Source organism: Delphinapterus leucas, chromosome 3 (assembly GCF_059928025.1).
Source record: "Delphinapterus leucas isolate spDelLeu-1000000601 "Yukka" chromosome 3, BTC_Dleu_Yukka2, whole genome shotgun sequence".
Taxonomy (NCBI): domain Eukaryota; kingdom Metazoa; phylum Chordata; class Mammalia; order Artiodactyla; family Monodontidae; genus Delphinapterus; species Delphinapterus leucas.
Window position 1 is genome coordinate 47,274,121 of NC_143131.1, and position 14,352 is coordinate 47,288,472.

Sequence of the window (14,352 nt, forward strand, 5' to 3'; positions counted from 1 at the left end):
TTGTATCTTCTTGGCCTGTGTCTCAATTTTTTTAACAAGATCTTGGATCATTTTTACTATCATTACTCTAAATTCTTTTCCTGGTAGATTGCCTATCTGTACTTCACTTAGTTGCTCTTCTGGGATTTTATCTTGTTCCTTTGTCTGGAACATATTTCTGTGCCATCTAATTTTGTCTAACTTTCTGTGTTTGTGGTCTCCTTTCTGCAGGCTACAGGTTTGTAGGCCTTGCTTCTGGTGTCTGCCCCCCGGTGCATTAGTTTGGTCCTGGGGCTTGTGCAGTCTTCCTCATGGGAGGCACTGGTGCCTGCCCACTGGTTGGTGGAGCCTGGTCTTGTCCCTCTGGTGGGCACGGTCATGTCAAAACTGTGGGGTTTTTTATTTTATTTTTAAATTACATTTTTTTTTTTTACAGTTGGTCCTTGTTGGTTATCTATTTTAAATATAGCAGTGTGTACATGTCAATCCCAAACTCTCAATCTAACACTCCACCACAACTTTCCCCCTTCATACCATAGGTTCATTCGCTAAGTCTGTTTCTGTTTTGTATATAAGTTCATTTTTATCATTTTCTTAGATTCCACATATAAGCAATATCATATGATATTTGTCTTTCTCTGTCTGACTTCACTTAGTATGATAATCTCCAGGTCCATCCATGTTGCTGAAATGGCATTATTTCGTTCCTTTTAATGGCTGAGTAATATTCCATTGTATATACGTACCACATCTCCTTTACCCATTCATCTGTTAATGGACAATTAGGTTGCTTCCATGTCTTGGCTATTGTAAACAGTGATGCAATGAATATTTTGCTGCCTGTATCCTTTCAAACCATGCTTTTTTCTGGATAAATTTCCAGGATTGGGATTGCTGTAGCTCATGGTAGCTCTATTTTAAAATTTTTAAGGAAACTCCATACTGTTCTCCATAGTGGCTGTACCAATTTACATTCCCACCAACAGTGTAGGATGCTTCCCTTTTTTCCACACCCTCTCCAGCATTTATTGTTTGTGGATTTTTTGTTGATGGCCATTTGGACTGGTATGAGGTGATACTTCATTGTAGTTTTGATTTGCATTTCTCTAATAATTAGTAATGTTGAGCATCTTTTCATGTGCCTCTTAGCCATTTGTATGTCTTCTTTGGAGAAATGTCTATTTAGGTCTTATACCCATTTTTTTATTTGATTGTTTTTTGGATATTGAGCTGCAGGCATGGTTTGTAAATTTTGGAGACTAATCCCTTGTTTGTCTATTGTTTGCAAATTTTTCTCCCATTGTGTGGGTTGTTTTTTTGTTTTGTGGTTTCCTTTGTGTCAAGGGGTATGTTTTGAGGTGGCTGTGAGCTCAGTATGGCTTTAGGCAGCCTGTCTGTTGATGGGTGGGGCTGTGTTCCTATCCTGCTGGTTGTTTGGTCTGAGGAGTTCTAGCACTGGAGCCTGTAGGCTGTTGGGCAGGGCCAGGTCTTGCTGCCAAAATGGCCACCTCCACAAGAGCTTATGCTGAACAGTATTCCCTGAGGCCTCTGCCACCAGTGTCCTTGCCCCCCCAGTGAGTCACAGCCAGTGCCCCCCTCCCCAGGAGCCCCTCCAAGACTTGCAGGTTGGTACAGCCAGGCTCCTATGGATTTACTTCTTTCTGCTGGGTCCCAGTGTACATGAAAATTTGTGTGTGCCCTCCAAGAGTGGAGTCTCTCTTTCCCCCGGTCCTGTGAAGCTCCTGCACTCAAGCCCCACTGGCCTTCAAAGCCAAATGCTCTGGGGGTTCCTCCTCTCAATTCCAGGCCCTCAGGCTGGGGAGCCTGATATGGGGCTCAGGACTCTCTTGTGGGAGAACCTCTGTGATATAATTACTTTCCATTTGGTGTGTTGCTCACCTTGCGAGCATGGGATTTGATTATGTCTTGAAAGTGCCCCTCCTACCATGTTCCTGTGGCTTCTTTGTTTTTGAATGTAAAATCTTTTTTTTGGTAGGTTCCAGTCTTTTTTGTCAATGGTCATTCAGCAGTTAGTTCTGATTTTGGTGTTTTCGTGAGAGGAGGTGAGCTCAAGTCCTTCTCCTCCACCATCTTGTCTGGAATCAAGGACCTGCTTTTAGTTTGGATGCTTGCTGCCTCTTTCCTCAGCATGTGCTTTCTGTTAACCCCTTGATATGGGGTGTGCAGGTGCAGTGGCCCTTGTGCACTCCCGGGATGGCAGGGACGGTGCTTGGCACCTGCTCACAGTTCTCGTAGCTGTGGCTATGGTCCGTGTGCTCCCTGGACAGTGAGGGTAGTGCTTTGCGCCTGCTCATGAGTCTCCTAGGGGTTGCTGTGGCCCACATGCTCCCGGGACAATGGGGACAGTGTTTGGCACCTGCTCATGGGTCTCGCAGCAGTGGCCCCTGCTTGCCTCTGGAGCCCACAATGGCAGCAGCAACTTGCGCCTGCCCCTGGAGCTCCAGTAGGCGGTGACCTATTGCCTGGGAGCACTCAGAGGGAAAAAAGCTCTTCTGGTGGTCCCACCCCTCTCCTTCTGTGCCCCCAACAATGGCACCTTGCCTCTCCGGCGGGCCCAGGCCTCCTCCGAGTACACCCTCAGTTGCCACAGTCCAGCCTCTTCAGGCTGTCTCCATGCAGCCAACCCTGGTCCTCTCCCTGGGTCAAACCTCTAAAGCCTGAGCTTCAGCCCCCACCCACACCGACAGATGAGCATCCCAGCCTGGGGAGTGCATGGCGGCAGTGCTGACCTTCTGTGCACGTTGCTCTCTGTTTTGCCCTCCACAAACTGGGTGCTGTGATCTCCTCCTAGGCTCTGAAGCTCCCCCTCCATCCAGGCTGATCTCCCTACTGGTGAGGGGACTTCCCAGCGTACAGGAACCTTTCCTCCTTCACAACTCCCTCCCTGAGGTGCAGGCCCCACCCAGATTCCTTTCTTTTTCTTTTTGTCCTACCTAGTTTTGTGGAGGTTTTCTTGCCCTTTCAGAAGTCTGAGGTCTTCTGCCAGTGTTCAGTAGATATTCTGTGTGAATCATACCACTTGTAGATGTATTTTTAATGTTTTTGTAGGAGGTGAGCTCTGTGTCCTTCTCTGCCATCTTGAGCCCTTCCCCCTCTGGAATGCTTAATTTCCTTTTAAAATAAGGTAAAATCACACTTCCGTTCAAATATAAAATAAACATGTTAAAGATTTTATTTTCTTTTCAACTTTTTTTTTTAATTAATTGATTAATTTTTGGCTGCGTTGGGTCTTCGTCTCTGTGCGAGGGCTTTCTCTAGTTGCGGCAAGCGGGGGCCACTCTTCATCGCGGCGCACGGGCCTCTCTTGTTGCGAAGCACAGGCTCCAGACGCGCAGACTCAGCAGTTGTGGCTCACTGGCCCAGTTGCTCCGCGGCATGTGGGATCTTCCCAGACCAGGGCTCGAACCCGGGTCCCCTGCATTAGCAGGCAGACTCTCAACCACTGCACCACCAGGGAAGCCCCTAAAGATTTTATTTAACTCAGCAGTTAATGATGGAACCAATATAGGTTGCCAAGGTTCAAGGGAGCAGTCAGTGAAAACACGTAGAGGCAATGGGGAATGCTGGAATGAAATTACCAATATTTGCAAAATAGGTGAATATCCATGGGGCAATGATCAATGACATCCCCCCAGACACAATTCATTTGCACTTCCATTTCCTATCAGCAAGAACTCATCTATATTATTATCCATTTTCTCCCATTTACAGAGTTGTAAAATAGCCCAAAGTCTATGAAAAGCAAGAGATGATCTGGAAAGATATGTTCGTCAGAACTCCTAGGCATCTCTTTTGCCCACTTAAAAGACTTCCACAATTAATCCTGACAGTGGGATCTTGGAAGAGTTGGCTAGTGTTAGAAGAAAGGAAGATATAACTATTATTTTATTTTCCTGCCTGGAATGGAGGCTTCACAGTCCTAGACTTCAAACAGGCTTAGTGGACATTTCTCCTTTTCTTGTCTTTATCTCCTCTTAATCTCCACTTCTCATTTCCCTTTGGCTCCCACTTGCTCAGTCCCGCAGACTTGTGGTTTCATTCCCCTCATGGAAACCCCGCCTACCCCACAGGAGGAGAAATTCCCTCCTCCTCCTCCTTGGTCCTTTCTTAATGTCTTGCATGCCTCAGTGCTCAGGCTTTGTTCGAATATGTGTGGAGCTTCTCCTCTGCTCAGCCCCCCCGGGCTATGAAGGGGAAGGACAATTTTCTGGTATCTGAGTGAGGGCAGAGCAGATGCTAGATTCTAAGTTCAGCTTGCCCTTCAGCTAAGTAGCAAAAAGCCTTATCAAAGACCATTCATTCCCCCAGGATAATACAGTCTGATTTGAGAAAAGAATATTTCTGTTAACCTGGATTTGGCCTTGCCAGTTGTGGAAGAATAACCCAGGCATTCTAGAGCCTAGGAACATCTGTCCCTTTCCTGGGTCAGACTCCCTTCTGCTCACTGAAAGGGGGTTCTGTCTCTGTTTTCCAGTGGGTGATGCTTCCTCCATCCAGTTGTTGTTTTTCTTTCTGGCGTAGAAGAGAGATGTCCAGTTGTTCCTACCACACATATGGATTAAAAAAATAGAATTTGACATTTTGTACAAACAATGAGATTAGAAGTTATAACAGAGGCATGATAGAAATGGGTCTAAAGTTGGTTTTAGACTGACAATGCAGAATCTGATGTGGTCCCAGGTGGTTCCAGGACCACACTGCTCAAGATGACTGCTTCTTGAGCTCTTGAATAAATGCTGTTTGGTCTCAGCAACGGACTTCCTGCAAAGAGGATCAGATCCTTCAGACCCATCCAGTTCTGCTCATTTCCACATGCAGCCTCATGACTCTCATATATATGGAGATTTAGAGTATTTTGGTCTCCTCAGGAGACGTATTATTTTTTATTTTTAAAAACCAGTCAACTGGCACATGAATTTCTTCCCAACTTCCATGTTCAGTAGAATGTAGTCACTGCTCTTCCCTGTGGAAGTAGACGAGGAGGCATGGAGAGTCTTGGGATACAGACTCACATCAGCCACTAGGTAACTGCATCATCTCCATTAACATGTCACTCCACATGTTGAGTTTCAGCTTCATCATCTACAAAATGAAGGAGTCAGACTAGGACCCTCCAAAGCCACTATTCCACGGTAACGAGGTGCTAAGTTACTCCCTGAGTATCCTCATCCTGACTGTTGGTGCTGGAGCGGAAAGGAATGTGATTTCTGTTGGCTTGAATGAATAGCTCATCACACAGATGGCCTTGCAGGTTGTAGAGGGGCCAACACTTGCTTTTCTCTACCAAGGACGTGGTCAGGATGTCAAAGACCTTGGAAGAACTCTGCCAGCAACGCGTCCTGAAAGGGATGTCATGGGGCACTGGCACCACATACAGTGGTGATTCTCCTCCTGTGCTGTCTTAATTTTATGCTGATATTCTGAACTTACTGAATTCCTTAGGCATTTTTGCCACATTCGGTCTATGGTTGACTCATTCATTTGGTCACAAATTCACAGTTACTGGCTGAGACCCTTCTTTGTGCCAGATGTTTTCCTGAGTGCACAGTGGTGAACAAAACAGTTGGGGTCCCTGCCCCCCTGTAGTCTAGGAGAGATACAGACAAGCGAGAAGGTCCAGGTGAGTGAGGTACAGGGTGTATGGGGGCCTATATGATGAGCACCTAGTCCAGAGGAGGGATTGAGCGGAGACCAGATGGAAGAGGGTGAGGTAGCCTGACATAGAGGCCATGTGTTTTAGACAATGGCACATGTGATAGCAACAGGTGAATTTCTTGCAAAACTAATGAAGCTTACGTTCTGTGGTGTACCAGGAAACAGACTCTTTGAAAAAAGGCAAAAACAAAAGAAAAAAATCTGATTTGTAGCATTTGCTAATTTCCATGGTATAAAAACACCCATCATGGTCAACGTTAAGGTACAGTTTAACAACCAACCCACAAAAGTCCTTAATATTTAATAATCAGTGCTTTCAAGCTGGTACTGCCATCTCCAGAACCTTACTAGGAAGCTTTGGGTCCCTTTCCTGGACAAGCCCATTCCAAGTGTATTAGTTGGGGTTTCTCCTGAAGCAGGCTCGTAGAGGGGAATTTGTATACAAGTGGTTTTTCTCAGAAAGTGTAAGAAATAGCCACAGAGGGTGGGGAAGTTAGCTGGGAAAGGGAAGACCACCAATAAATGGTGTTTCTACCATTATGGGTAACTAGAGTTTCATCCTTCTTGAAATTCTGGGAATCATTGCAGCAGCAGCCGGAGGAGCAAGGGAGTGGCAGTAGTTATACACTAACTCCTGTCAGTCACTGGCTGAGGTCTGTTCCTGGGGTGTGCTCTTTCCCTGTTACATTTGACTTTCCCTGATGGGCGGAGTGGCCTTCCATTGCTTCAGAGAAGACTTTAAAGCCAAAAGCTGTGGATACTGGCAGTTGGAAGGCAGCCAGCACGCGAGGAAGGGGCAAGGCCTAGGGAGTACGTGCAGAGTACCAACAGTATCTGCTACAAACTGCCCTGTGCCTCATTCTGTATTTCTTTCTTTTTCTCTTCCATGATGGTTTATCACCAGATATTGAACATAGTTCCCTGTGATATACAGTAGGACCTTGTTGTTTGTCCATTCTATGTATACTAGTTTGCATCTGCTAACCCCAAACTCCCAATCCTTCCCTCCCACTTGGCAACCACAAGTCTGTTCTCTATGTCTGTGAGTCTGTTTCTGTTTTGTAAGTTCACTTGTGTCATATTTTAGATTCCACGTATAAGTGACGTCATATGGTATTTGTCTTCCTCTGACTTACTTCACTTAGTATGATAATCTCTAGGTCCATCCATGTAGCTGCAAATGGCATTATTTCATTCTTTTTTATGGCTGAGTAGTATTCCATTGTATGTATGTACCACATCTTCTTTATCCATTCATCTGTTGATGGACAGTTAGGTGTTTCCATGTCTTGGCTATTGTAAACAGTGCTGCTAGGAACATGTATCTTTTTGAATTATAGTTTTGTCCCGATATATGCCCAGGAGTGGGATTGCTGGATCATATGGCAACTCTATTTTTAGTTTTTTGAGGAACCTCCATACTGTTCTCCATAGTGGCTCCACCAATTTACATTCCCACCAACAGTTTAGGAGGGTTCCCTTTTCTCCACACCCTCTCCAGCATTTGTTATTTGTAGACTTTTTAATGATGGCCATTCTGACTGTCCGTACTTCTAATTTGCATTTTTTCCTTAAATTGGGCCCTCACATTTTTATTAGTTTTAGGCCTTGCAAAACCTAGACCCACCCATAGTGATAGCTCCTAGTTGTTGAAAAATGTAGCATGTTTGAGAAATTCAAAGAAATTAATAAGGCTATATCAAAGTTGGGAGGAGGGTGGGTAGCAAGAGATGAAATGAGAAAGCAATGCTGGGCTCTTTTAGGTTTGGCTGCGATTTGCTGATCTCTGTAGAACTCAGCTGGGCTCCTCCTGCTTTCTCATTCCTCTGGGACAGGCTGGCAGAGCAGTCCCCTTTCTGGGATGGGCTCTGCCATGATGCAGAGCAAGAATGCCAGAGGGCTGATGAAATTCACAATGCCTCTGATGCCTATTGCTCACCAGTGGCTCACACCAAATCTCCTAATATTCCATTGGCCAAAGCAATTCACTTGGCCCAGTCCAAAACCAGGAGGGCAAGGAACTATAATCCACCTACAGGGAAGGAGGTGATGACTCAGTGAGGTCAGTAATACAATCTACTCTAGGATTTTCACCAAGATGTTAGTGGTGGTTATCTGGGGTTAGTGAGATTTCTGATAATTTTTATTTTTTGCTTTAGCTTTTTCTCTTATTAGAATTTTTAATGAGAATATAACAATTTTACCAAAAACTATAAACCTATTTTTTTAAGTAATTAAAGATATTAAAAGTTGGAGAACAGGGCTTCCCTGGTGGCGCAGTGGTTGAGAGTCCGCCTGCCGACGCAGGGGACATGGGTTCGTGCCCCGGTCTGGGAAGATCCCACATGCTGCGGAGCAGCTGGGCCCGTGAGCCATGGCCACTGAGCCTGTGCATCCGGAGCCTGTGCTCCGCAACGGGAGAGGCCACAACAGTGAGAGGCCCGCATACTGCAAAAAAAAAAAAAAAAAGAGGTTGGAGAACATTTATTTGAGGATACATTTTTAACATTTCCTTTTATAACTCCTTTATTAAATGAGTTAATGTACCTATGAAAAGCCTATCTCCTCAACTTCTGAGACTACCTGTTAGCTTTTACAGTGTATAAAAATCATTAGGTTTTATTATGTTCCTATTTTTGTTTCCTTATTACTACTCATTCATTTTAAAACTTATTTTGTTTATATCTTTAATTTTGTATGTATCTCTGTAAACCACCTGCAAACACTTTGAGTATTAGATGGGAAGTAAAGAAACCGATTATTTTAAAAACTGAAACAGGTGTGGGCGAGAGAGCCATCCCAGTCATACAAAAATCAAAATCAGCTGCAGAGATTATTTTTTTAAATGCTTATGATGACGTCCCTAAAGGTTCTGATTTAATTGTTCTAGGTTGAGGTTATTTTTAAAAGCTCTCCAAGGGTTGAGAAAAATTGAATAAATAAATGATTAAGTTAGTAGAAAAGTAACAGAAGGGCCAATGCTAAGCGATGAGCAGTAGGAGATTGGGAAATTCCATAATGACTTGAAGTCTGCTGAGATGCTGAAGGCTGAGGCTCCCGAATATTGAGGAGAGTAAGGGAAATGGATGCTGAGGAGAAATTTGAGCTTCCAGAATGAAGAATAAGACTGCTGTTAAGATCTGTCTGAGATTCACTGCAGGGGGAAGAGCTGGTCATATTCTCCCTGACACCTCATTTTCCCATGTATAGCCCAGATCAGACCCTAAGAGATAACTGCTTTTTGGGTTACTGAGGTACATTTTGTGGACCGTTTTTCAGAACATTATCACTAATAAGAGTCTCTTCTCAATGAAAACAGGTTGAACTCGTAGGAGATTATTTATATACCCAGAACAAGAGAGGAGAAATAGAGATATTATAGGAATTTGATTTGTCTGTTTACAGCTCTCCTAAATTATTTTATTTTGTGCAGAGTTCAGTCATTTATGTATAAAATATGAAAATCTCTTCATCTCCCTCTGCCTCATAATATAAAACAAAAACAAAACAAAAATCAAAATCCTCTCTCCTTACATATATATTTATAGAGGAAACATAAAAATTTAGAAATATATACAGAGAGGGAAGTTATTTTATTTTTGTTTTTAACTAAAAGACAAATAACATTTTTTTTTTAGTAAGCAGGACCTCGTTACTGGTAAGGTCTGAGTTAATTGCCATTCGTAGAGTAACCATGGTGACCAGCATGTTGCTTCTGAGCCCATTAATCTTGTTGAGGTTAACAGTAAATCCCAAAGGATCTTTTGCAGTGATTCAGAAATAAATCATCTTCTCACATGTATGTTATTTGGTGACAGCACTTTCTTTAAATATGTCTCCCTAACAGACAAAGAAATAAGACAATCCCTAATGAGGTGATAAAAACCCATTCCCAAATAAGAAATTTTACAAAATATAGCAAATGACTGAAAAAGTAGATACATAGAAATGACACATGAAAGGAGGATTCACTCAATAAACATGTACCATACTCCTAATAGACATGCCAAAAAAGGCCATTTACTCCTTCTTAGTAATGTATCTGTACAGGACCTCAGCCTTGACGTATAAACAGGAGACAAAATTTGAGATTCTTCAATGAAAAAAACTCAAATTATGTTTTAGATTATAGAAATTAGAAAGGATGAGTTGACCTGGACTGAGGAAGAGAAACAGCTGGCTGCCCAAGCTAGGGCTAATAATGTTTTATATTTGTGAAAAGGTGTTTGCGACGTAGAAAGTAGAGCATGACCCTACCTTAAACCACATTTGTCCTACAACATCCCCAGAGATTAAGTACAAAATGTGGTGGCCTCATTTTACAGATGAAGATGCTGAGGCTACAGAATGCAGAATGACTTTCCCATACTCAGTATTAGCACTTTCTTTTAAATGAGCTGAATAAAATTGTTAGGATTCTGAGTTGGAAGGGTTGGGGATTGGGTTTTCATCCCAACATTCTTCTGCCGTTAATTCATATTACACACAACTCTGGGTCTTTCTCAACCCATGAGGTTTATATTTTCTCATCTTCAAGTATTCCTGAGCTAAAGGAATAATCCAAGCTCTCATTTCAACCTAGGTCTTCATACCTAAAAGAAATACCAAGAAAACAATAGTGTTTTACAGAAGCTAAGATGCACAATTACTCATATTTTAACATCTCTGAAATTGGGATGTGTCTTACAATAAATGACATTGTAATTGCTGATGCTGTATGAGAAATGGATTCCACTGCCTGTACATGCACCAACATGGTCATAGCTGTGTATACTGTCCTTACCTCAACTGAGTGGTGGAACTGTTACAACGTAGGTAGAAAGTTATTGTGTATGCGGGAGGTGGGTATCAGTTTGATGTTAGGGATGTGAATACCCATTTGGAGTAATGACCATCATTTCACATTTCCCTGCAAAGCAACATGCTGGTGCTCTACAGGTCTTAAGGGAAGATACCCACAAGCAGAAGGGTATGTTGACTTATTGAGGTAGTCATAGGATGATCATCTTTCATGAACAAAGCAACTGAAGACAGAAAGAATTACTAAATCCCTCAGAATACATGAAAAAAACTTCAAAGTAACAAGAAGCTGATGTAACTGACAAGTATGTCTAGCAGGACAATTGTTAACCATTGTATCATAGTTTCATAGGCTGCTGCTTTTTGTTCGTGGCCATTCGTAAAGTAATTTTTAATCTTATAATACACGCCATCTTAGATTCTATGATATGTAGTAATTCATAAATCAGTCAGCATGGTTCTGTTCCCCTGTAGCTGGTGATTGGGCTTTGCCTAAAGCTACTCTGTTGATGGCGGACTTCATCAGAAAGTCCAGAGTCCAAAAACAAATCTTATTTGATTAACCAACTCTGGCAAATTAATGTTTTGTTCACTTCAACACAAATGTCTCAGACCACAGTTGATATTTGATTAAAAAGAGAAATTGTCTCCAATGGCTCTTGAAGCTTTTAGGGTAACGGTTCTTTATAATTCCCTAATTACAGAAAGTGTTCATTTTTAATTATTGGCAATTTAGGACATTGCGGAGGTTACAGTAAAATATTTCTGATATAGGTACAATTGGAAAGGGGGATGGTTCTGATGTAATCATGGCATCCCAAAATTATACACACACACAGTATAAACAGGGAATGTTGTGTATGCATAGATGTATAATCTATCTCTGTGGCCTCCGAAGACCCCATGAGTTATTATGCTAGAACTGAGAGACTCAGACATGTTTAATGGCAGAAGCAAGCATTCCATTAACTTGGTTAAAGAGTACAAATCAGCTAGCTGAGTTGTTTCTTCTTTACCTTCACAAAAGTGCACCCCGGCCCAGTTTAAGTTTCTACAATCAGGGGTGCAGCAGGAAGAGTTTAACTAGGTCAGAAGAGTGCTAAATTTTTTCAGGCAAGCATTTGTCCTTGGTAAATTCAGTAAGCCATGCTATTACATACCAGCCCCAGCCTCTTCCTTACGCAAGTATGACACTCTCCTGTGACTCCTGTCTCCCCAGCTTCATTCTGCGAATTTGTGTTCTAGCTGTGTGCCAGGATAAGAACTTTCTCCACTAACATAGGGGCTCTCAACCTAGGGCCTTTCCAGGCATAGGCCAAGCCTTGGCTAACAAGACCTAAAGGAGCAAAGGGATAATTTTTTTTAATTACCTAAGGAAATCGGATTAGATTTGAATTCCTTTGAAAGAACCTTTGGAATTTATTTATACAACTATCTTAGCACTTGAGATTTAAGATGTGTCCAGGTATAGAATATTTTTTACATCTTAATTCACTCTGAATTCATCATTTTTCATATGCCCCACTCATAAGATGAGGTAAGTGAAAAGTATAGATTTTGAATGTCTGCCTTTATTTTCCCAGTTTATAGATACATACTGAATGTGACTATTGCTAGAGGAATGTATTATTCTCTTAGGTGTCAGAATTAGAAAGGTCACATCCCCAGATTTTTCTGATAAAATATGCTGCACCTTGAGACGCTTACATGGAACCAAAGGTATCTTTCACCAGATATTTTAATCTCATTTGAAAACTTGTACTTGGTTCAGGGAAGTACTCTGAAATAAGACCCTATCTGCCTTTTAGCTCTCTTCTTTCTTCTCGGAAGGGAGAAATAGTGATGACATCTCATTAAAAGCTCTCCTGCTGCAGTTTAAACCTATTTGCTTTCATTCTGTCTTCAAGCTGAGAACAGCTCATCACTATTTTCTATGTAAAAATCCTGAAGTATTTGACAATTGCTAGTAAGAACATGCCAAGCTTCTCTTTTTGACACTTTACAAATCCCTTTATTAAACTTACATCATTTGTTTAGCTTCTCTCTCTCTCTCTCTCTCTCTCTCTCTCAGCCACCCACTGGGTGATATGTCTTTCCCACCTATCTTGAATTGTTATCAAATAAGAACGTGGCCAATAAAAAGGGAGGATTAAAGAACATGGCTTCCTTTCAGCTTCCTCTCTGAAATGATAAAAAATACACTAGAACTTCACTTCTCAAACTTGTAATGAGTAGTACAGATATATGTTTAAGAGCACAGGCTTGAAAGCTTTACTGCCTGCGTTTTGATTTCCAGATCTACCACTTTACTAGCTGAGTTGTCTTAGGCGAATTTTTTAACCTTTCTGTGCCTCATTTTCCTCAACTATAAAATGAGGATCATGATATTATCTCTCTTGAGTTCTCTAAGGATTAAGTTAAGGTAACATATATAAAGAGTTTAAAACAGTACCTGCAAATATTAACTATTATAGTTATCAACTAAGTTTCAAAATCAAAATTTGTTTATGTGCATTATGATCCATACCAGAAGCTTATTCTGAATCCTAGATATCCTGTTTATAGTAACCTAAAACACCAGCTCATTGTATTATAATTTTGATATTAATCAACCTGGCATTTTTCTCTTAAAAATGTAAGGCATGAGTATATTAGTTCTTATAACGCTTTTTTAAAATATTATCATTACCCCCAGATTTCCTAACCCAATTGTCTTAGCTCTTTAAGTTGTGACTGTAACAAGGTAAAAATTCTTTTCTATGATGGGCTATAAATAGTGACCAACCATCTCAGGTTTCTTGGAACTGAGGGGTTTCTTGGGGCATAGGACTTTTACTGCTAAAACTGGGAACATCTTGGGTAAACTGGGATGGTTGGCCACTCACTCCAGGTATAAAAGTACTGTATAAGGTGGAGTAGAAGGGGGGAAAGGAAGAAGCAGTAGTAATATTAATCTCACCAAACACAGAAGAATTCTAAATACAACACCACCATTCCCCTGATTTTTGACTCATGCAACCCCTGATGAGTATCTGAAGGGTAAAATTGCACTGAACAAATTAATTCTAAATGTCAGGTATTTGGGCTTCATTTTTTGCTGTTATCGTCATCTGCGGAATATATTTCTTCTCCTTCATTTTATGCTGTTGCACTTTCCTCTGATCATTTTTTTGCCTTTTTTTTTTTTCTTGTAGGTCAACTCAAATCAAAACATACTCATGGGATAATGCCCAGGTTATCCTGGTTGGGAACAAATGTGACATGGAAGATGAGCGAGTCATCTCAACTGAGAGGGGCCAACATTTAGGAGAACAGCTTGGTAAGAAACAAATGATCAAATTAATGAGAAAGAGAGCATGGTAATTACTTGTAACACAGTGCAGAGTCCCAGCTACTTGCTAGGATGGATTTAATGAAAAGATTGTCAACCCAACAGTAGAAACCAACACATCACCTGTAAGTAGTAAGTGGATTTCCTCCCACTTTCTGTGGTATCCTTAGAATCCAAGCACAATTACAGAAGCAAAATAGACAGCCAGCATTTGGATTTAGTACAAGATGTTCAAATTCCATTGCATAAGAAAGACAGGATGTGCCTTGCTTGCTATTTCTTTGGGGTTTTTTTCTCTATATACGATATTTTATACTGAGTGAGCACTTGATTATGCTATATGCTTGTTGTCTTCAAGTTTCCATTGGAGGAGGGTGGGTAATAGGCACAGAATAGGCCATGTTATAGATTCCGGTTCTAGAGACACCACTGGCAATGTGTGTTACAGTTACAAACCTCTTTGAAACTCAGTTTCCTCATCTCTTAAGAATGAGTATTATGACCCATGCCTACTTTACCAAGTCCTTGTAGATAAGATCAACTGAGATAAGAGATAGATATGAAAG

General features: G+C 41.5%; 1 protein-coding gene across 1 annotated transcript in view; it reads left to right on the plus strand.

The window, feature by feature from the left end:
- RAB3C (RAB3C, member RAS oncogene family) overlaps window positions 1–14,352 on the plus strand; it is a 167,637-nt gene that overhangs the window by 88,133 nt on the left and 65,152 nt on the right. The window contains exon 2 of the mRNA XM_030759636.2: window positions 13,650–13,774. Within this exon, the coding sequence (XP_030615496.2) occupies window positions 13,650–13,774 (125 nt within the window). The remainder of the gene's footprint in view (window positions 1–13,649; window positions 13,775–14,352) is intronic.